The sequence below is a fragment of the Phascolarctos cinereus genome, unplaced genomic scaffold, assembly GCF_003287225.1.
Source record: "Phascolarctos cinereus isolate Bilbo 61053 unplaced genomic scaffold, phaCin_HiC Scaffold_7;HRSCAF=346, whole genome shotgun sequence".
Classification (NCBI taxonomy): Eukaryota; Metazoa; Chordata; class Mammalia; order Diprotodontia; family Phascolarctidae; genus Phascolarctos; species Phascolarctos cinereus.
Genome location: NW_027556180.1, coordinates 46,934,447 through 46,956,861, shown reverse-complemented (window position 1 = coordinate 46,956,861; position 22,415 = coordinate 46,934,447). Strand labels below are relative to the sequence as shown.

General features: G+C 40.8%; 1 protein-coding gene across 2 annotated transcripts; it reads right to left on the bottom strand.

The window, feature by feature from the left end:
* Positions 1-3,132: 3,132 nt before the first annotated feature.
* TM4SF18 (transmembrane 4 L six family member 18) lies at positions 3,133-20,623 on the bottom strand. 2 transcript variants are annotated; one of them, XM_020980915.2, is made up of 5 exons: positions 19,989-20,623; positions 16,949-17,038; positions 11,639-11,781; positions 8,630-8,810; positions 3,133-3,662 (listed from the first exon to the last, which is right to left on the bottom strand). In XM_020980915.2, the coding sequence occupies exons 1-5, from the start codon at positions 20,163-20,165 to the stop codon at positions 3,648-3,650; spliced, it is 606 nt and encodes a 201-aa protein (XP_020836574.1). In that variant the 5' UTR covers positions 20,166-20,623; the 3' UTR covers positions 3,133-3,647. The 2 variants fall into 2 exon arrangements, with proteins under 2 accessions (XP_020836574.1, XP_020836575.1); XM_020980916.2 differs by lacking the exon at positions 19,989-20,623 and adding an exon at positions 18,339-18,493.
* Positions 20,624-22,415: the final 1,792 nt, after the last annotated feature.

Below are 22,415 nucleotides of genomic sequence, written 5' to 3'. Positions count from 1 at the left end.
TATATTATAAAGCAACTTAAGGAGTACAAAGTGGTTTATATTCATTATCTCATTTGATTCTCATAACTACGCTGTGAGGTAGGTGCTATTATTATTTCTATTTTACAGATGAGGAGGCTGAAGCCGAGACCTCTCCGTGACTTTCTCAGAGTCTGACAGTTAGGAGAACTTGAACTCAGGTCTTCCTGATTTGGATTCCAGATCTGTGTTTACTATAGATTCTACTCTCTTGGACCCTACTCTCTATCCACTGTTGCAGCTCTCTATCTGCTATACTGAAAGCTAAGAGCTTTCGATAGAAGCAAACGTAGTCTTGAGTCAGTCCTCTATGCCAGGACTGAACAGGAATGAGGGGCAGTGGATAAGTGTAGAGTGTACATACAAAGTGGCGTACTTACAAGTTGTACCTCTAGACATACATGTTTTTCCTCTAGACAAAATGGAAAGAAATAACTGGAAGAGATTAAGCGTGACTCCAACGAATCTAAATTTGGAATTTATCCATGGAATATTTGGCATCTCCAAATGCTAATCTCCAGGAAGAGGGACCATTTAAAGAGTACAAAGGTAACTGTTACTACCTAGAGCCCACCAAAAATAATCCCAAGAGCCCTCATTTATTATTCTGGACACCTAGTTTGAGAGGAAATCCTAGGTCTGATACAGTTCAAGGTCTGCTGACCTTTCAATGTAGCTAACTTGATAGTAGACATGAGCCGATTCAATATGACTTATTCCTAGTGTGTCAGAGGAAGATACCAGCAATTTGACCTGCTTACTTGAAGCATAAACATTAGAGTTGGTATGCTTATGTTCTTGTTGGAAAGGGAATCAGAAAGGCAGGGGCAGCATGTAGTAGTGATTTGCTCACTTTAACCTATATCCACAGTCCTACCCACTCTGGAGTCAGAAGGTATCCATTGTTGAAAATTTGAAAGGGAATTACATATGATACCTAACCTTCCAAACACTTAGGGACAGCAACCAGTCCTGATAATCCTCAACAGCTGCTGGCCAATGGACCCAAAGACAATTTTTCTGGCACAGATGATACAGGCATTGAAAATTCTGAGGTGAGAAGTCACAGCAGAAGTGTCTTGATTACCCAACTGGGGACTAGGCTAATTTATTAGACTCTGGAGTTAAAAAGACAATATGCCATCTGTGTAGCAAGTAGGTATTTACTAAGAAAGGCAGAATATTGCATTGGATTGGGAGAGAGGAGAGTGGGCAGGGATGAAAAAGATAGAGTAGATATAGGACTGAATGTAAATTTGCATGCACAAATGTTATATACCATCTACTCTATGTGAATGCATTTTATATAATTGTTATATACAGTATCTGGTAGAATTTGCTGGGACTGCAAAGATCTTTAACTGGGTGGGGAGGGAGAATAGTTATTCTATTCCTCCTTTCCTTTCCAGTGCCTGTCACACACACATACTGTCTTGATAAATTCTTTCTTTTTGACTTCACTCATTGACTTTCCTCCACCTTCCAAAGACATAATGTGTACTAAGTAACCACTAGGGGGTATTGTTTCTACAACATTACACAGGGATGATAACAGCCTAGGGAGATTTGAATAACCCCACTTAGCTGCCTCAATGAGATTCTTTGGAATTTAAATGACATGACTGGGATGCTTTTTCAGCTCTTGAACAAGTGAACAGTCTGGTATAGTTGAGAAAGTGTTGGCTTTTGAATCAGAGTGCAGGCATGTGTTGAAATCCTGGCTCTGACATTTGCTGCTTGGATAATTTTGGTCAAGTCACTTAAACTCTCTGAGCCTCAGTTTCCTCATCTGTAAAATAAAGGGCTTATTCTAGATGACCTCTAACACCGCTTATAGCTCTAAAACTGCTCCTAAGATCTACGATCCTATAATATTCACTTGAAGGGAAGACACTTCTCCTGAGTGTCTGAAAAAGCAAAAACAATAGTGTGTAGCCATTGTGTTTGAAGGTGATATTTGGTGCCTGGAATGCCTTTGGAGACTGAGGGTGGTGAAGGCTTGCTTCCAAGATAAGCAATTGTAAGGCCAGAGTCAACAAGAGCAGTAACAAAGAATAGATTGAATTAAGGCAATTCTTTAGTTTTGTACTGTGTTACTAAAGCTACGATGCACAAAGAATTATATCTCCTTCTAGACATAATTTGTCAGGGCAGCTGTCCATCTCTGGTTGGTAATGCACAAGTGGGCAGTTGTTAGAATATATGTCAATGTGGTGTCCAAACATGCGTAAATCCTGCTCCATGTATATGGTCTAGAAATTCCGAAAGCCACCATAAGTGGACATAGTGCCCAATGATGGAGAAAGATTCTCTATATTAAGAAATCTCGGGCTGTGACTAAGAACACCTTCTGAAGATACTTGTTGGTTGTGTGATGCCACTCTGCAGGAGAAACCAGGTGGGCAGCAAGGTCCAAAATTTCTAAATCATGAAGAAAGAGATGACATCTTCAAGGGATCTTGCCTATTCATAACTGTGATCAAGACTATATAAATGTTCGGAAAGCATTGTTCATTAATAGGTGATGTCACTTTTCAAGATACCTGGTGTAAGATCAATGTATTCTTTCAATAAAACTTCCTGTTAGTTGTGTGAACTGTGCGCTTGAAAGGGGAATTGGCATCAGTTCCCTGGGTGGTGTCCAGAGGTGACTTTCCAAGATGTTCAGGGTGATAAAGGAGAATTCTTCCAAAGTGAACTTATCAGCCCTTTCCATGACACAGGTAACTGCTAGACTGGCCATGATGCTTAGGCCAGGGAAGTGTGAGTGAATGAAAATGATTGCATTTGACTTCACATTTATCTTGACCACTACTTCCTTCGTCAAGTAAAACTAGGGGATATAAATGAAAACAACGTTAGACATTTGCAAAGGCAGCTGGACTCAGATTAAAGGCCATAAGTAATATGGTCTTTGTAGGATGGGTGATGAGGCACACTTTCCTCTCAGTGGCGAGAGAGGTAGAGAGCTACGGCAGCAGAACATGGCATGCGCCATCACTGCGTTGGTTGGCTTTCTTCAACTGTTCTTCCTTGTGATGAGGGAGGATTCCATGGTGGGAGCTGATGTGACATCTTTGGTACTTAAAAAGAAATGAAGGGAGCCCATACACCTTTTAAAAAACTTCTTGAGAAGATTTTATTGTGATACATGTGTGGAGATTTTATAGATCCCATATTGTTTGCTTCCTTTCCCTTCCACCTCTTGGCTCTCAGGGTTGGTAATGACCAGAATAAAATGAAAGGACAGACTGGTCAAGGGAGGTATCATGGCACAGCGGAAACAGCACTGGCTTGGAGTCGGGAGATCAAATCTCATCTGACTCTCGCTGCCTCATTTTCCCCCTTTGTAAAATGAAGGGGGTTGTATTAGAAGGCCACTGAGTAACTTTTCAGTTCTAGATCTATGAGCCTGTGATCAGCTCATAGCTCAGTGCTTAGCACGTAGGGGAAGCATAACAAATGCTTATCGACTAACTGATTAACAGTCTTAGTGAGGTTTGGGGGCAGCTCTGAGGAAGAAGGAGGAGCATCAATAAGAAATCACATCATTTGAATCTATATTTGTATTCACAGGTCTACACAGCTGAGGTTGACGGCCTGGAGCTCATGGAAAGGACTCGTCTCATTCATATGATTCCAGGCTGGAGAAATAAAGAGAAAACAAGTCAGGTAAAGTTGTAAATCTGGCATAAGGAATGACAGAGAATCATGCAGTAGTTTAGACATAAACCGGAGGAAAATGGTTTCTTTGTTTAGGGGGAAGAGGTAGGAAGGAATCTATTTATCTGGGGAAACCCAACACTAAGAAAGATAATACAAATTAAATGCTGGGACTTTTGAACTTCCTGAAATATTAACGCGCTTCTTTCTTGCTAACAAAGCATTTGTAAAGCCACTCTTTACCACAGATCCCCCCCTTTTTAGCTTTTTTTTTTTTGAGTTGAATGATCCCTCTGTTGGTTAGACCTTGCTAACAAAAAGGTTTTGACATCCACTGACCTTATTAATATATTAGTATTTTGAGAGATGCAGCTGCTTCGGTAGGATAAAATAAGGAAATCTCTTTTATTTTGTTCACTGTCTAAAGTACTCACCTATATATATCCAGGGGGTAAACCTGAAAGAAAAGCTTTCAGCTTTGATAATATGGCCAAGCCACGACCTGGGTTCAAATCCTGCCTCTGACATTTACTACCATAAACAAGTCACTTCTCTGGGCCTCAGTTTCTTCATCTGTTAAGTGAGTGAGTTGAACTATATGGCTTCTGAGATCCTCCCACCTCTTCATCTTCAAGCCTGTCATCCTAGGAACTCTCAACTACAGGGAAATGTTTCCCTGGGTTTTGGGCTTTGTCTACTTAGCAGAGCGAAGAAGGAATTTCAAAATGATATATGTATACACATGTGCATACGTATACACCACTGGGTATGGTACTGACCCCCAGTTATCCTTAGATTCTCTCCCTGGGTGGGTGCTGGCTTGATCTCCCTACATGCACCCACTGTGATGGGTGGTTTACTGGTTCCCCATAGGTCATCCATATATATGACTACTACTCTAATTTTCAGGAACCTGTGGCTGATTATTCCCACTAACACTGCAACTCCAGCATATTTCCCATTAACAAATCAACCACTCCTACTTAATCTTAATCAAAATATTTACTGAAATTGCCAATAACATTTATATAACATTCTACCCTTAGACCTTAATTTCACTCTCACCAATGTATGTAGTATCTGTCAGGAGAGCAGGCACACATCTTCAGTCCCAGGGTAAGTGAAACACATATACAGAGAATATTTATGACCAGGGCAACTCACGTGTCTGAGATTGTAGACTTCTGGATCCTCTTTCCTAAAATTTCCTCAATTAGGGTAGCTTCTGTATTGAATTGATGGCCATCTACAGTCAGCGTCTCCACTTACTCCCTCTCCCTCTCTTCTTACATGCTACAATCTGGCTTCCAACTTCATCATATGATTTAAATCACCCTCTCCACAGTTACCAATGATCTCTTAATTGCCAAGTCTAATGACCTTTCATCAGTTCTTATCTTTCTTGATTTTTCTCTTGCCTTTGCCTGAAGAATAAGAATCGATCACCCACTTCTGGTAATTCTCTCCTTTCCAGGTCTTTGTGATGCTGTCTCCTGGTTCTTCTCATACTTATCTGACCTCTCCTTTTTAGTCTCCTTTGCTAGACCTTCACCCAGGTAACTCCTGCTATTGGTAGGTGCATCTCAAGGACCTGCCAAGGCCTCTTCTCTTCTCCTTCTATGCTATTTTGCTTGGTGATCTCATCAGCTCCTATGGATTCAATTATCATCGCTATGCAGATAATTCTAATTATCTAATTGTTCCAGCACTAACCTTTCTACTAACCTCCAGTCTCCTATCTCTACTGGCTATCCAATAGATAGCTTAAATTCAACATGGCCCTAACTGAACTCATTATCTTTGCCACCAAATTCTCTTTTCTTCCTAACTTCCTCATTACTGTTAAGAGTACCACTATCCTCCTAATCACTTCAACTTGCAACCTAGGTGTCATCTTCCATTCCTCATTCTCTCTTTCCACCCACCTCCCATATCCGAGCCATTGACAATTCTTGTTGATTCTACCTTTACAACATCTCTATTATATGCCCCTTTCTTTCCTCTGACACTGCCACCACTCTGGTGCAGACCCTCATCACCAGTAGCCTGCTGGGGTGGGGGTGGAGTCTCCTGGTCCCAGGTCTCTCCATACCCCAGCCCATCCTTCACTCAACCGTCCAACTGATCTTTCTAAAATGCACCTACATACACATTCACCCATAGTGGTTCCTTATTACCTCTAGGATCAAATATAAAATCTTCTGTTTCAGCTTCAAAATACTTATTGCCTGGCCCTTTCCTACCTTTTCAGTTTTCTTCTGCCTCATTTTCCCAATGTACTTTGTAATCCTTTGGCACTTGTCTCTTTTCTATTCCTTGTACAAAATACTCCATCTCCTACCTTCCTGCATTTTCACTGGTTGTACCACATCCCTAGAGCACTCTCCATCCTTATCTCTCATTCTTGAGTTCTCTGGCTCCCATCAAGACTCAGCTTAAGTCCTACCTTATTAAAGAAGTTATTCTCAAACCTTCTTAATCTTCATGCCTTTCCATAAAGATTATCTCTAATTTATCATATATATATATATAAAATATATATAATATATATTTATCATCTACATGTGCCTTTCCATAGAGATTATCTCTAATTTATCATATATGTGTATTAAATAAATATGTAACACATATATATGTGTATATATAATATCTATTTATCATTTACATGTGCCTTTCCATAGAGATTATCTCTAATTTATCATATATATGTATTAAATATATATTTAATACATATGTATATACATGACATATCTTATATATATATATATATATATACATATATATATGTATATATATATGTACATATAATGTAATCTTGTTTGTGTTGTTCAGCTGTGACCTACTCTTCATGACCCTGTGGAACATACAACATACCAACACTGTCCAGGGGGTTTTCTTGGCAAAAATATTAGACTGGTTTGCCATTACCTTCTCCAGTGGATTAAGGCAAACAGAGGTTAAGTGACTTGCCCAGGGTCATGCAGCTAGTAAGTGGCTGAGGTCGGATTTGAACTCAGGTCTTCCTGACTCCAAGCCCAACACTATCCACTGAGTCCTCCAGCTGCCTCCATATCTTGTTTGTACCTAGTTGTTTTCATGTTGTCTTTCCCATTTGACTATGAACTCCTTGAAAGCAGGGACACACACACACACACACACACACACACACACACACACACACCCCATACACAATTGCGTTCTTTGTGTTCTCAGCTCCTAGCACGGGGTCCGGCACAGAAATGGTGCTTAGTAAGTGCTTGCTCACTGATACCTATTTAATTGGCAAAGCACACAGCTCCAAATTGTCCTAGTAGGTTAGCTTAGGTAACACCATTGGCAGGTCCAGCCTTCCCTACGTTCAGGGGAAGCATCCTGAGTTGTTTGTCCAAAGTATAGAGCATTTTTCATAGCCCCATCAAGTCTAGAAGTGATGGCTTCAGAGATGTGGCCACTTATGATGTAAATGACCTAACTTCTCCTGGCAGCCCTCAATGACGCAAACAGAAGCAGCTGATTTTAGCCAACGTTCTCAAGGGCAGGATTTGGGGCCCTGCCTCCTGTACTGGGTTACTGTAGTTTCAGTAATGCTGGAGACATTGTAGAACATACAATGAGTGTCTTGCTTTCCCAAATCTAGACAATTTGGAATTTATAAGTTCTATAATCTTTGTTCATCCATTTACCAAATGCTTCTTGAGAATACGTAGGGTGCTTGTGAGGGACACAAAAATGTCCAGGCCCTGATGCCAAAGAGTCAATAAGCTGGCAGGAAATATAATATTATTATACAATATAATACTACATAACAATATTCATGATTGGCTTTATATGATGCTTTACATTCTGAGCTTGTTTCATCCTCACAACTAGCCCAGGAGTTACCTACTCTTTGTTTTAGGATCACCATTTTACAGATGAGGAAACCGTGGATCAGAAAAGCTAAGTGACTTGCCCATGGCACACAGGATTCAAATCCAGGTCCTCCAGATTCCAGGTCCAGCACACTTTCCTCTATACCAAATGCCTCTTGTAAGACATATTTTATTTTATTTTATATTTATTTTCAGTTCCACTTTCTCTCCCTCCTTCCACCCTATCCTTCACCCATTGAGAAGGTAAGAAGTACAATACCCATCATGTAAATGAAACAATGCAAAACATTCTCATAAGACATATGCACAGATGACTTTTAGCCAATGTTATAAGTGCTCGATCTATGGCACAAACACAGGGCTGCAGGCATGAAGAAAAGGAAGGGATTATATCCTGGGGAGATGCAAGAAGGAATCATGAAGGAAAAGGGGGAGTTCCAGGAGAAGGAGGAGGAAGAGGAGGAGAAGAAAGAGAAGGAAGGGAAGGCAGAAGAGAAAGGGAAAGAGGAGAAAGAGGGGGAGGAGGATGAGAGAAAGGACGAGAAGCAAGAAGAGGAGGAGAAGGAGGAGGAAGGGAAAGAAGAGGAAGAGGAGGAGAGAAGGAAGGGAAGGAGGAAGAGAAAGTGAAGGAGGAGAAAGAGGGGAAGGAGAAGCAAGAAGAGGAGGAGAAAGAGAAAGAAGAGGAAGAAGAGGTATTTGAATTGGACATTGAAGGATAGGTAATATTTCCATAGGTGGAGACTGGGGAGTGTGGGGGCTGGGAAGGAAGTCCAGGCAGAGGGGATGCAGAACTCACTGCACCATTCTGCCTTTCCAAAACAGGTTGGATGAGGAGAATCCAGAGGCAGTGAGACAGTTAGGAAGCAGTTTATTATACCCTAAGCATTAGGTGGGTGATAAGGGTCTAATCTAGGGAAGTGTCAACAGAAACAGAAATGAAGAGACAGATTTGAGGAAAAGTGTGAAAAAAACAATTTATAGAACTTGGCAACCAGATGAACAAAGTGAGTTTCGGAGACAGAGAAATCCTGGCTCCCTCTGGCCTTCTGAACCTATGTGTTTCAGGCGCAGGTTACCTGAATTATGACTGAGTAGGTTGTACAGAGTATCTTGCTGAGTTCAATGATGACTTTGATGAGAGCGATGGTCACTTGGAGACCACTGAGTGTTATAAGAATAGAAAATAAAATAATATTCCATTCGACAATATGAGCAGGCTCCAGGCACTGGCTCCATGTGCTAGGATCACTGAGGAAACTGTAACAGAGGAGAAAAGGGGCAAAATGAGACTGATGACTCATTCATTTTTATACCATCTGGAACTATGCAAAGGTAACTGAAAAATTTAAAGCTGTCTTAACATTCAGCAACAGGCATTTCCTAAACCCTTTCTGTATTTATTGCACTGTGCTATCTGGTTCTGGTTGTACAAAAAAAAAATTAGGATAAACTTAGTCTCTCCCCTCAAGGAATTTGCAATCAAAGACTAGAGGGAAACAGGGCCTGGACCCATAATTTCTTTGGTATTAGGAATTCCTGGGTGAGGGAATTCCTTCAACCAGTACAAGCTGGTACCTTCTCTTGAACTTATTACCTCAGAGAGGTGTCTAGAGGTATAATGATTCTCCCAGGCTCACAGAGCTAAGATCTCTCAGAGGTGGGTCTTAAAATAAGGTTTTCTGGACTTCGAAATCAGCTCTTTACCCACCTCTCATGGGATCACTGATTTAGAGCTGGGAAGGGCCTTTAAAGTCATCTAAGCCAGCCTCCTCATTTTATGGATAAGGGCACTGAGGCCCAGAAAGGTTGTGATGGGATTAGAACTCTGGATTGGAATCCTGATTCCAAATCCGGTCTTCTATGCCATACCACACTGCCTCTCCTCTATCTGTGTTCAAGATGATACATGATCAAGCTGGTTTGTCTTCATCCTTTGTTCTTGAAGAGGACCAAAATGACATCACTATGTTGGAGTCAAGGTACAGCGTGTCCTACCATGGCTGATCAGACCCTTATGAGCTCAGAAGGCTCTACCACAGGATTGGAAGAAGCAATGAATTCTCTAGGAGTTCAGAGTAGGGAGAGATCACTGTGGGTTGGAGTGGTTGCAGAGGATATAGGATTGGGGGTGGCCATGTGCAGGAACATAATAAAATGGTCAAAAGAATTTGGCCAAACATTTCCCAACTTGGCCGCGAGTTGCACCATTTCAATTTTACTAATGTTCCTGGGTCTGTGAGATCGTGGTAGAATCAGGATAGGCCAAGAAGTTCTTTCCAAAGAAACAAAATCTAGGGGCAATGGGTAGAGGAGGCACATTTCTGCAGCTGTTAGGAAAAACATCCTAACCTTTCAAAGTTCAAAAGAGGAGTGGCTGCCTTTGTGAGTACTCTATAGCTGGAAGTCTTCAAAGAAAGGCTGAATGATCACTTTTGGGGTATATTTGGGAGTGAGGAGGAGGAATCCTTCTTCAGCTCTGGGTTGACCTCTGAGATCTCTTCCAATATTGTAATTCTACTCTCCGGCTCAGTCAACATAATTGACCATAATCTAACTAAAGGCAGGGACCCAAAAAAAAATCACCTTCCTGCCCCACAGATTCTTAAGATAGTCTTAATCCATTTGACAGACTTTTTGGCTCATTTCTTGTTCTGCCTCAATGTTAAGTGTGGCATTAGGCTTAGTTTTTTGTTTCTTTTTCTTTTTTTTTCAACCCTGTGTTTGCATGATTAAGCATCTCACTGCAAAGATTCCCTTGGCAGACAGATTTAAATTTTCCTCTCTATAAGCCATTTTGCTGGAAAAGGCATTATGTTACCTGATATCCTGTGGAACCAAATTCAGGGCTGAGGATTTTGCACCACTGTAAATATGAAAAGGTCAGGTCCTCAGTTATGAAAGTGTTGTGCTAAATGAAGTACAGGATGAACACCTTCCTTGTCCCGAAGGTGAGAGCCGAGAACAAAGGTGCTGATGGGGGTTGGGGGAACATGGAGACAAAATCAAGGCTCAAGGTGGGGGATCGGAGACAAAGACTGGGAGCGATCACCTGCGAGTTGCTTCAGGTTTCCTTCCCCGCTTCCTCTTTCTTCCATTGGACTGCCTTTCTGGGTCACTGACCAGCTGCCAGCCAGGTGAGGTCTCCCAAAGCAGGAGCCTAGGCTATTGTCTCTACTAGTCCCACTACAGCCTTTCTCCCCTCTTTGCCTAAAGGCGTGATGGTGTGGGAACTTCCTTCAATGAGGCAGTGATTGCAACTGACTGAGTAAATAAAGTAGTCAGTCAATAATTAAGCCCTTACTATTTACCAGGAACTGTGCTACGCAAGACCAAGAGAAAAAAAGGTCCCCGCCCTCTGGGAGATTCTTTTCTAAAGGAATCTAAAGGAAGACACAATATGTAAATAAGGAGATACATTCAAGATAGATACAGAACTGATGGAAAGTAATCTGAGAGGGAGGTTGCTAGCAGCTGGAGTGGGGCTGAGGAACAGGGAGAGAGATCTTTCCAGAAGACAAGATGTCTTATACTTGACCAGCATAACAGAGCTGATTAAGAAGTATCAGAAGAATGCATGTTTTCCTGACTGCCAGCCTACTACTCTATCCACCTTGGAATGCAGCCTCTTGCATTTGTCTGTACCAATGAAGGAAAAGCAATCTGACCCAAACGTGAAAGTACGCAACTAAACTTATATCCTAGCTCCATCACTAACCTATAATTTACATCAGGCTAATATCACCTTGCTCTTACCTTCCTCGGAGAAGCTCCATTCTAGGGCATTGACAAAATGTTTCTCTTATTTTATAGCTTTCTGATAACCTCTAAGCATTGAATAACCATGGTTTCCAATGATTGGGGGGGGGGGAACCTAAATATGTATAGACTCGTCTATGAACAATAAACAGCCCTCTTTATGCTAGAATCTGTTGACAAATGTTACCATTTTGGGGGACCATTTTGTACTTTTCAATTTGTTACAAATTAATTTGCATTGAACAACGAATACTAATAGGAATTATGAACCAGTGGGTAAATGCTAGATGCCTTCCCTGGCTTCCATGAATTGGGAGGTTACATCTTACCTCCCTGCAGTATCTTCAAAGACATATTCCCAGCCATTGAGGGTACGGCAGTATGGTCCTTGCACTAAGCCCAGTGCTGATATCACCAAGCAATATCCGGAGAAAGCAATTCCAAGGACAGAAAAGACAATGGAGAGTAAACTCTAAATTAAATATAGAAGAATTTTAGTGACATTAAACAAGAGAGAAGGTATTTCCAGTGAATTATCATACAGGTACCTCCTTTCTCAATCTAGCCTGAATTTACCTCATTGTGTAAAGTTTCAACAAACAAATGTTCACTCTAAATCTAACTAATCTATAAATCTATAACTAGTAATTTTGAATTCTGGGCAAGTACCAACATCTGTGCCTGGGGAAAGCCACATGAAACTCTTCCTCAATTGAGAAGCTGAGGGGAGTAAAAGTGAAGGGGACAAAGGACTTTATAGCCTGCCATCTTGATAACTTTCCATTTTAATTGTTTTTGCTAACTAAGTGCTGAACTCTGTTGTTTCTAGTTGCTGAGGATTTCAAGTACACCTTCTAAATTTAAAACCCAGGGACAAAGCACCAGTCATCACACCCAAGTTATGATTCTAATGAGTTGCAAAGTCCATTTTAAAGTATCTCTTAGTTTGGCATCATGTAAACCAATCTTGTATGATTGGCCAAATTGTGGTCTAGTGTTATACAGGTCATATGATTAATTTCTGGCATAGACTTTGTGAAGGGATTCATATTAACCATCAACAGTTTAATTAAGCCCTTATTATGTTCAAGGTACTATGCCTTGGGGGAAACATGGAAGTAGAAGACACAGTCTTGTTCTTGAGGGCTTTACATCCAAATTGGAAAGATAAATGCGTCTGACAACCTCAAGTTCCACCTACTATAAGAGACCTTAGCTGATCTTCCCATTTATTAGTTCTCCACCCCAGAAATTACTCTAAATATGTTCTGTTTTCACTTACCCGATCAACAAACATTTAAGTGTATTTCCACAGAGTGTATAGTGGATGATAAACTGGCCTTGAAGTCTGGAGCACATGGATTCAAATCTTGCCTCTGGCTTATACCAGCTGAATGACCCTGGGCAGGTCATTTACCCTCTCAGTGCTTTAGGCAGTTCTCTAAGACCATGTAAGTCACAAAGAAAGTGCTGATCTGCATTGAAAGAGGGAGTTTCCTCACCTAGGACTTTCCCATACCAGTGAAATCAGAAATCAAGTCTGTTTTCCTATCATCACAGCAAAATCTTCCCTTTTTTGCATCACCAGTGTCTAATACATTACCTGGTCCTCAATATATACTTATTTATTGATTGAAATGTATAGTATCAACTCTTAGATGAGCCTGGGAAAAGGGAGGTGATGGAATGGAAATAATTTCCCAGCATACACTTCAGGCTATCCAGTTGTATTCTCTAGTATGAAAAATTGATTTATAGATTTAAATACAAATTTGAATAGATTTCACAAGGATGTGAGGGGAACTTTCCACATGACATGCTTAATAACATTCGTTAAATATGTGGTCATTTACTGTTTGCTCCAAATCTATACTTATTCTCTCTCTTTCTCTCTCTCTCTCTCTCTCTCTCTCTCTCTCTCTCTCTCTCTCTCTCTCTCTCTCTCTCTCTTCTCTTTCTCTCCTTCCTTCCCTGTCTCTGTCTCTCTCCCCCTTCCTTCCTCCCTCTCTCTCCCTCTCCCTCCCCCTTCTCTCCCTTGCTCCCTCTCACTCTTTCTCCTTTTCCCTCCCTTCCCTCCCTTCCCTTCTTTCCTCTCTTTTTCTCCCTCTCTCTCTCCCTCTCCCCCCACCTCTTTCTCTCTCCCTCCCTTCTTCCCTCTCCCTTCTTCCTCTCTCTCCCTTTCTCCCTCTCCCCTCCCCATCTTTCCCCTTCTCTTTTTTAAAAATAGAAACATTTCCTGTGTCTGGTTGTTTACTAATGTTCAATTAAAAAAAAAAAAAGGAAGGACATTCTTTGGATAGAGCCCAGGACTTCGTCAGAAGGCTTGGCTCAGCCATTAGCTTATCACTTGACCTTGGCCAAGTCCATCTCTTTGAGTCTCAGTTTCCTCATCAGAGAAGACTGGATGAGATGATCACTAAGGTCTTTTGCAGCTGTGTAATGTTCTATAATTCCAGATTTATCATATTATCAAAACATGTGGACAGAGTGCAACAAATTCATCCTAGAGCCCAGATTAAGAAAGAATTTATTCTTTTAAAGGATTAGCAAACTTGCCAAGTTATATACAAAAAAAATATTGAATAGGTTTTCCAGAATGGTAGAAATGATACTCAAACTAACTCCCAGAACATTAAGTAGCATATGGTCTGTCTCTACTCAGTTAGCAAATTCAAACAAACAACAATAACAACAGTCAGATACCATTCACTTAGCTAAATGATTTCTGGGAAGGAAATATAATTGTGATTCTTAGGATTCTTCCTAGGAAAGGTGGTAGTAAGATATCTTTTTGGAGTTGGAGATTAGAAAAGTTTCCTCTGTCTCTCAAGTATTCTTTTTTATCTAAGACTAAGCATCTTGGCTAAGATGATAATTGTTTCCCAGGTGCTTCTAGCTGTCATATCTATTCCTAAAAAAGGTCCTTACCCAGGACTAGAGAACAAATAATGATAACGAGATAAAAAAGAGAGAACATCTGATTCTTGTGCAATCCCTAGCTCAAACACCCAAGGTATGGCTCCTTGTTTTTCCTTTCTTCTTTTCTTTCCCTAGCTCTTGGAAGCCTAGCCTAGGTATTTCTACTGTCTCCTCTGCTTCTAGGCCTATATGATAGTTTAACATGGAATATTTGAATTGAAATGCAAGCCCATTTTACAGGTGAAGAAATGGTGTCACAGAGAAGTAACTTGACCAAAGTCACACTGGTAGCAACCAGGGACTTGGGACTTCTGATTACAAATCCAGGGCTTTCCTCCTGTACTGTGCCATCTTTCTCATTGATCCAAGGTTACCAAACTGGCAGGGCTGGAGGATGAAAGTGTAGAGACAGAACTGTAGAGACAAGATGGAAGACAAAGCTTTGGGAGTATATTAAAAATGAAAACACACACACACACATGCACACAGATGTTTAGCATTAGAAGAGACCTCAGCCTGAGAAAGAAGACAAGCAGAAACCCAAACCTATCTAGAAAACAACAATAAATTCTTCTTGTGGCATATGTTTTTTGTTTGGTTTTGATGAAAATCATCAAGCCTTTGCTTTAAGATGTGAAAGAGAGGGAAGCTCCTCCCTCCCAACACAGCTCAGTTCACTTTGGGATTGCTCTGATCATGGGGGAATTTTTCCTCCTGTCATGCTTAGGTGGTGCTGTTTGTCCTTTGTTTTTGAAGAGGACAATGACATCACAGGTGATGACTTGCCCATGAACTGGATTCAAGTGAGGCAGAGCTGCACAAAGTCATCAGCGTCCCCCTCTCTTCCTGAGTCATCCCAAGTCCAGTGGCAGGACAATAGTCAAGAATGGTGGACCCTCCCAAGACCCAGAATGCCATTTCTCCTTTTCATTTTCCTAGTTCTCCCTAGTTCTGTCAAAGAGAACCAGTTTTTTAATCTTCCATCTGACAGACTTTGGGATATTTGAAGAAACCTATCATATAATACCCAGAAATCACTTCTTCTTCAGCCTAAATATTCCCAGCTCCTTCCATCAACCCTCCTATAGCATGGACCCAAGGCTCTTCCTCGTCCTTTGCCCTCATCTGAATGATCAATGTCCTTTCTAAAATACGGGGCACAGGTGTAAACATGATACCACAGATGCAGGCTGACTGGGGCTATCTTCTCATTCTTGGGAGATAAGTTAGCTTTTAGTAGAGCAGAAGATCATGTTAGCCTTTTATTTTAATGCAATTGCTGTTTATTTCTCATAATAAGATATTTACCAAAAAAAATCAACAATAGTTAACTTTTGAATTTTCACAATTATAATTTTTGTTATTGAGGAATAAAAGAATATTGAATCTTTTAAAGACCTTTATCCTGCATACAGCTAGTTTGTACACATTTGTCTGCATGCTGTCTCAATTGGACTGTAATCTTCTTGGGGGTAGGAACTGTCTTTTGCCTCTTTTTATATCTTCAGCGCTTAGCACGGTGCCTGGAACATAATAGGGACTTAATAAATGTTTATCGAATTGAATTAAATTGTATCTCTATCCTTGGGGCCCCAGATCTTTTTGCCATCAACTTTCATTAATGTCAACAGAAATAAGGTTGCTTCACAAGGAGTATAATATGCTTGTAAGCTTTACACCTTAGGTCAGGAAGAAATCAGGTTCGGGCTGGTGTGATTCTACAGACCTGAAAAGGGAGTGGGAAGCTGAAATTCTAGCCTTGTTTCTACCACTCACCCATATTCTACCCATCTGCATTATCTCTCCTGGCTATTGTATTACACCATTAAAAGTCCCAGAACTTTTTCAGACTACTGCTTTCCTCCTTACCACCTATGTGAATGTGGGCAAATCACTTAATATCTCTGGGCCTCAGTCTCCTCATCTGTAAAGTAAGGGAAGCTGGACCTTCTGGTTTCCTTCAAGCCCTAAATCTATGCTCCCATTTGTCCTTTAAATGGAGTGGATCAGGGAGCTCTCTACCCATCTCCCACTTCATTTAGATGAGCATATTTCCCCTCCTGGAGATTAGGAGACGCTCATGGGCCCTTTGTGGATATGCCAGATTGGTTTGCCTGTAGTCATGTCCACCCCCTACGGGGGAGAAGTATTCTCACAGAATTGCCTAGGGAAAAAGAAACAAACTCTCCTATCAAACCCCCTCCCTTTGCATTCTTAAACGGCATTGTTGAAAATTGTGTAACTGAGATTTTGATTCTTTCAAAATATTTAGTTTTTGGCTTTCTGAAATGAATAACTAGTCTTGAAACCAGACTTTGGTTGTTCAGTTATGGAAATTGGAATTTACTAAAGCATTATGTATTGTTACCATCTCAGCGTTCTCTGCAGATACAGCCTAACTGAGGAATAGAACCTAAACCTACTTAAAAGGGGCAACTAGGTGGTGAATTTAGGGTTAGAGTGCTGGGCCTGGAGTCTGCGAGGCCTGAGCTCAAATTCAGCCTCAGATACTTCCTGGCTGTATGACCCTGGGCAAGTCGCTTAACCTTCTTTGCCTCAGTTTCCTCATCTGTACAATGAGATGGAGAGGGAAATGGCAAACCACTCCAGTATCTTTTCCAAGAAAATCCCAAATGGGGTCACGAAGAGCTAGACACAAATGAAACAAGTGGACAGCAACAACAAAGTGTACTTAGCAAGACATCAGACTCCGTCCTTACCACGTATTTTTTGCTGCAGTTCTCACTCTGACAGCATTTATATGGTGTATCCCTCTCCAGTATTAGGAGAGCTGCAGCTACTATAAGCATCTGGAGGAGAGAAGAGGTGAAAGGTTTAAGAATGACACCTTCGCCCCCTGTAGTCATCACATTGCTTATCTTCAAAAGTAACTTTTCCTTAACGACTACTAATGATAACAGGCAGCTAGATAGAGCAGTGGATAGAGCAGATAGAGCGCTGGGCCTGGAGTCAGGAAGACTCATCTTCTTGAGTTCAAATCTGACCTCAGACACTTAGCTGTGTGACCCGAGCAAGTCTCTTAACTCTGTTGGCCTCAGTTTCCTCATTTGTAAAATGAGCTGGAGAAGGAACTGGCAAACCATTCCAGTATCTTTGCCAAGAAAATACCAAATGGAGTCAGGAAGAGTCTGACATGACTGAAAAATGACTGAATGACGATAAAAGAAGAGGAAATGGCCATTGACTAACTGACTAGTGAGAGAGTGGGGATTTAGCAGCAGGCTAGTTTCTCCCCATTTTCTCCCTGACTCAGTCTGGGTATGCGGGGAAAATGATTCACCTGAAGTTTTGCTTTTGTTTGCCAGGCTCTCTCCTTCAATATATTAACATCTAGGTACTCTGAGACTCAGGCTGTATCTATAATTCAAGAAATAAAGTGAAGTGGGTTCTCTGAATTATCCAGATTGCTTATCTACAGAAATCAAATAAACCAATGAATTCAGTTTATTCCATGTAACATTCTTGGTCTGTAGACACAAGGCTTAATCTCTGAAAAGAACTTTGATTTGTTTAGCACTCCAAGCCCCTGATTTGTGTCTCAAAGTATTGGGATTGTAATTCTGAAAGAATTCTTCACTGAAATATTAAGTTCATGCAGGAAACATAAGCTGAGTTGACTTCCACTTTTCTAGGTTAGTAACCAGAATTTCAAGAGTTTACCATCTAAAGAGATAGCATGGCATAGAAAGCTGGCTGTGGAGACCCGTTCTGTCTCGAACACATACTATTCCTGTGGCTTTGGGCAAATCTCTTGCCCTCTCAGTGCCCAAGGCAACCCTGAGATGACAAAGTTGCAGAAATGTTACTGGTCTGAATTTGTGGAAGGGGTTTCCTCGTTTGAGAGTTCCCTAGACTACTGGAAGGACAAGTAGAGTCTCTACCCCTAGTCTTGGCTATCTAAACTCCAGCTGCATTAATCCATTTAATGATTTTAAGTATTTTCAGAGGCTCCCAGGTGGTATAATCCCTGTGACAGATCCTTTGGCAAATACAAGAAGTAATGGTTTTGTGAACTGTCCATGAGAACACCCTTTACTAGGGTAGATCACAAGCCATCTCTGACTGAGGAGACAGGTCCTAGGAACTTACCTGAACCATGCGCAGTTGAAGTCACCCTTGCTTGGCATCACAGAACTAGTTTCTGAGGTGGGATTTGAAACCAGAGCTTACTTACTCTAAGCTCAGCATGCTTCTCTACTGCTCCAGCCTGCTCCTGACATAGCTGTCCCAAGTTTATACTTTATACAAGATAACAGCAATTGATTCCCACCCCTTTTCCCAGAACCATTTTTTTAAAAAGGAAGTTAGTTACGTTGCATTTTAATTCTCTTTAAGATTTCAAATGCTTCTATTTTCAGGACTTAGACCTTAAAGCAAAACTTTTTTTGTTCTTTCCTCATAACGGGGATCCTGGTTACTGGCTTTATCTGTTGCTTTTCTGCTATCTAAACTCAGTTATATTTTGCTATATAGCCCTGTCCTCTGGGTCCACACATTTGGTGAGATAGACCGATGTTTCTTCTGTAATTTATCTGTTTTACTAGAAAATGACACATTTTCTAGGCAAACTATTTAAGTAATTTCTCTATCCTACCCTCTGGCAAGTATATTTAATTAAAAAAAAATCTGACCTTAACAAACACCAACTAAAACAAGCACTACCATATACACAGTAGATCAGACAATGGATTGCATGGAGAATTTGAGCCTCTATTAAGTATAACTTGCTTTTTTCTTTAAATAATCAAATGAAAATTCAGCATGTAATTTTTAAAACCACGTAGCTTGTCTGAGACACTTTATAGACTTCTGCTGTCAACTGTGCATTAAAAAATGATTTAATGACCCTCTTTCTTTCTTTTTTAAATTTTATAACCCCAATGCTAGCTCTCTTCTTCCTCCCAAACAAAAAAAAAAAAGAAAAAAATTAAAAAGAAAACAACTCTGAAGGCATATTTATGTTAAATTCTCTTCTAGATAAATGCATTATTGGAAGGTTTCAAGGTAGGACATATGTGTTGGTAGAAATGTTACATGGTCAAGGGTAACATCTGAGAGACGTTCTTTTAATTAGAGATGACAATAGAAAGTTATGTGATGGATTTGGAGTCAGAGGACTTGAGTTCAAATCTCAGCTCTCCAGTGGTATGACCTCTCTGAGGCTCTGTTTCCTCATCTTTAAAATTAGAGGGGTTGTATTACATGGCCACTGAGGTCCCTTCCTGGACTATGAACCACTGGTGCTATGTACCATCTCTGACCGAGTTTTAGGGCAGAGTTACCAAATATTTAGGGCAGATTTACCAAATGGTCACATATTAATTATTAACTAATTCTTTGACTTAAAATCAAAAGAATTCATCCTGCCAGACTGCTCAGAGAAGCTCCAGTGGGTCTTCTCACTAACAGAGATGCAAAAAAAAGAAAATAATGGTGGTTTAGGACATGAAATCTGCCCTCAAGGAGAGTAATTTATCTAGACGGCCAGTACCCTAAAACAAACAAGCAAACAAAAAATGAAAAATTAACTTAGGTTACCAAGGACTTTCTAGTCCTGTGAGCCAAATTTTCTCCTAACTTCATCATACTTAAATCCCTTGTATGGGCGACACTACAAACAGTTGCTTGACCAATCTTGGCCTTGGCCCCCACTGTATTATTATAGCCTCTTCATTTCTCACTTTTACTTCAGAATAAGACATTTTCCTGACAAGTCCAAATCTCCCAAACACGACTTACCATGATGCCTGAGAAACAGATCCCTTCAAAATACCACACATAATTGCTGAGTTTGTGACTGGATGCATACGATGTCTGTCCATTTGGGAAATATAGTAAGATATTAACAATAATGCTCCAAAGTGCAAGGGGAATTAGCAGGCAACTGAGGCAGCCACTGCATCTCCGAGCCCCCATCCTGGTGTGGGCAATGCGGCGTGTAGTCTGTAGAACCTGGGAGTGTCAAGAAGGACTTGAAGGTTTCTTTCCTCTTCTTTCTTTCTTTCTTTCTTTCTTTCTTTCTTTCTTTCTTTCTTTCTTTCTTTCTTTCTACCTGTGACTTTCTTTTCTGGGTCAGACTTTCACTTCATATTCATGAGGAGCTGGTTGCTTAGTTATAACTCCAGCCAAACATTTTCAGTGTTAAATAATAGTTTACTGTTCAGGGAACAATAGACAATAATCACTGGCTGAAGAGCCTGACTTGTCTTCATCCTGTGCCAGAAGTAATGAGGTGTGTTGTGTGGTGGGTTGTCTTTTTTTTTTCTTTCTGGATTTTATGTGTCATTTTCCTCTAGATTAAAGACCTCCTGCCTTAACCCTGAGTGAGTTTTAAGAAGGAAGTGTGTAGAAAGGAAAGTGAAGCCAGGCAGCTTTCATCCGACTGTCAGAAGCAGGAGGTTTAGTGAAAACAGGATGATCTGATAGTCAACAGAACCAAGTCCTAAGAGCACTGTGAATTCCCACAGCTTGACTTTGTGCCTACATTAGGTACCCATCTTCCTTCCCTGGAGTTCGTATGTATGTATGCATATATATATATATACACACATATACATATATACACACATCTGTGTTTGCATATATATATATATATACATACACACACACACATACATATCTTACAGAGAGAGGGAGAAGGGGGGGAAAAGAGACAGAGAGAGACAGAGAAAGAGAGTGAGACAGAGAGGGGGGCAATGTGTTATAGTGGATACAGAGGTGTCTTCAGAGTTATGAAAGTATGAGTACAAGTTTTCTGCAGTGCTCCAGGCACAGATCTGGTCCATCTCTCTCTACCTATCCATCCATCTATCTATCCATCTAACTATCTGTCTGTCCATTCATCTATCTGTCTCCCTGACTGCCTGTCTGTCTATCGATCTAACAGCCCATCTATCTATCTATCTATCTATCTATCTATCTATCTATCTATCTATCTATCTATCTATCTATGTCTTCCTGCCTGTCTATCTATTTATCTACCTAGCTAGCTAGCTAGCTACACACACATACACACATACTTAATCTTCAGTATGTCCCTATGAAATAAGAACAAGCAGGAATTCATGCACCACCTTAATTAGCTTGAAGTGGAGGCAGGAAGAAATGAAATGACCTACTAGCTTAAGGAGGCAGCTAGGTGATGCAGAAAATAGAGTGCTGAACTTGGAGTCAGGATGACTTGAGTTCAAATACTATCTTAGACTCTTACTAGCGAGTAGGCTCTGGCCTCAGTTTTCTTGAGTGTAAAATGGAAATAATAATAACACACAGTTTACAGGGTTGCTGTGAGAATTAAATGTGATAACATTTCTAAAGCACTCTGTGGACCTTCAGAAGTCATCTAGCTATTATTGACTTGGCCAATGTTATCTAGTGATGAGAGGAAGATAGAGGCAAGGAACTGCAGGACCATGGTAAGATGGAGAGACAACCTGCCTTTGGGAATCAGAGTGTCTAGACTCAAGACTCTTCCTCTGATGCTTGTTATCTGTGTGTCCTTGGGCAATTCACTGACCTTCCCTGGGCCCCATTTTCCTAATCTGTACAAATAAAGGGGTGGAAACAGGACAGCCTCTGATAACCCATCAGCATTAAATCAATGACCCCCTAATTTCACTCCCAGGCTACTGTGATGCTGTTTACCCCACACAGAATCCTTCTAATCCAACCCAGGTCTGGTCAGGTACAACATCACAACAAAGCTTCATTCCACTGGTTCAGAGGACTTTCTTCCTTCAGCCCTATTCAGTGGGGGCCTCTTAAGCAGAGCCCCTACCAAAAAGGACTTGGGTTTCTGAGTTTTTTCTGACCCTATTGGTCCCAAATAAACCCACAATCCTTCATTAGGCCTTCTTAAGAATTTTTACTGCTAGTAACTATGGAAACAGACAAGGATTGAAAACCACACATCAGAAGGGAAAGTTGCTAAGGTAAAGACATTCTAACAGCCAATCATTGCTTTTAATGAAGTATAAACACAGCTCAGCCTGAACTGTCTTAGCCCATTTCCGTTTTGTCTCAGGGGTCAACTTCACTCTAACTTTCTCTCTTTCAGCTTCCAGGGATAGACTTCATGCCTCCTCCCTGTCTTCCCCATCAGGGAACATAATGAAGCTTCTTCCTTTTTCACTCTATGCTTTAGTCTCCAAGAATGGATCCCAGGGT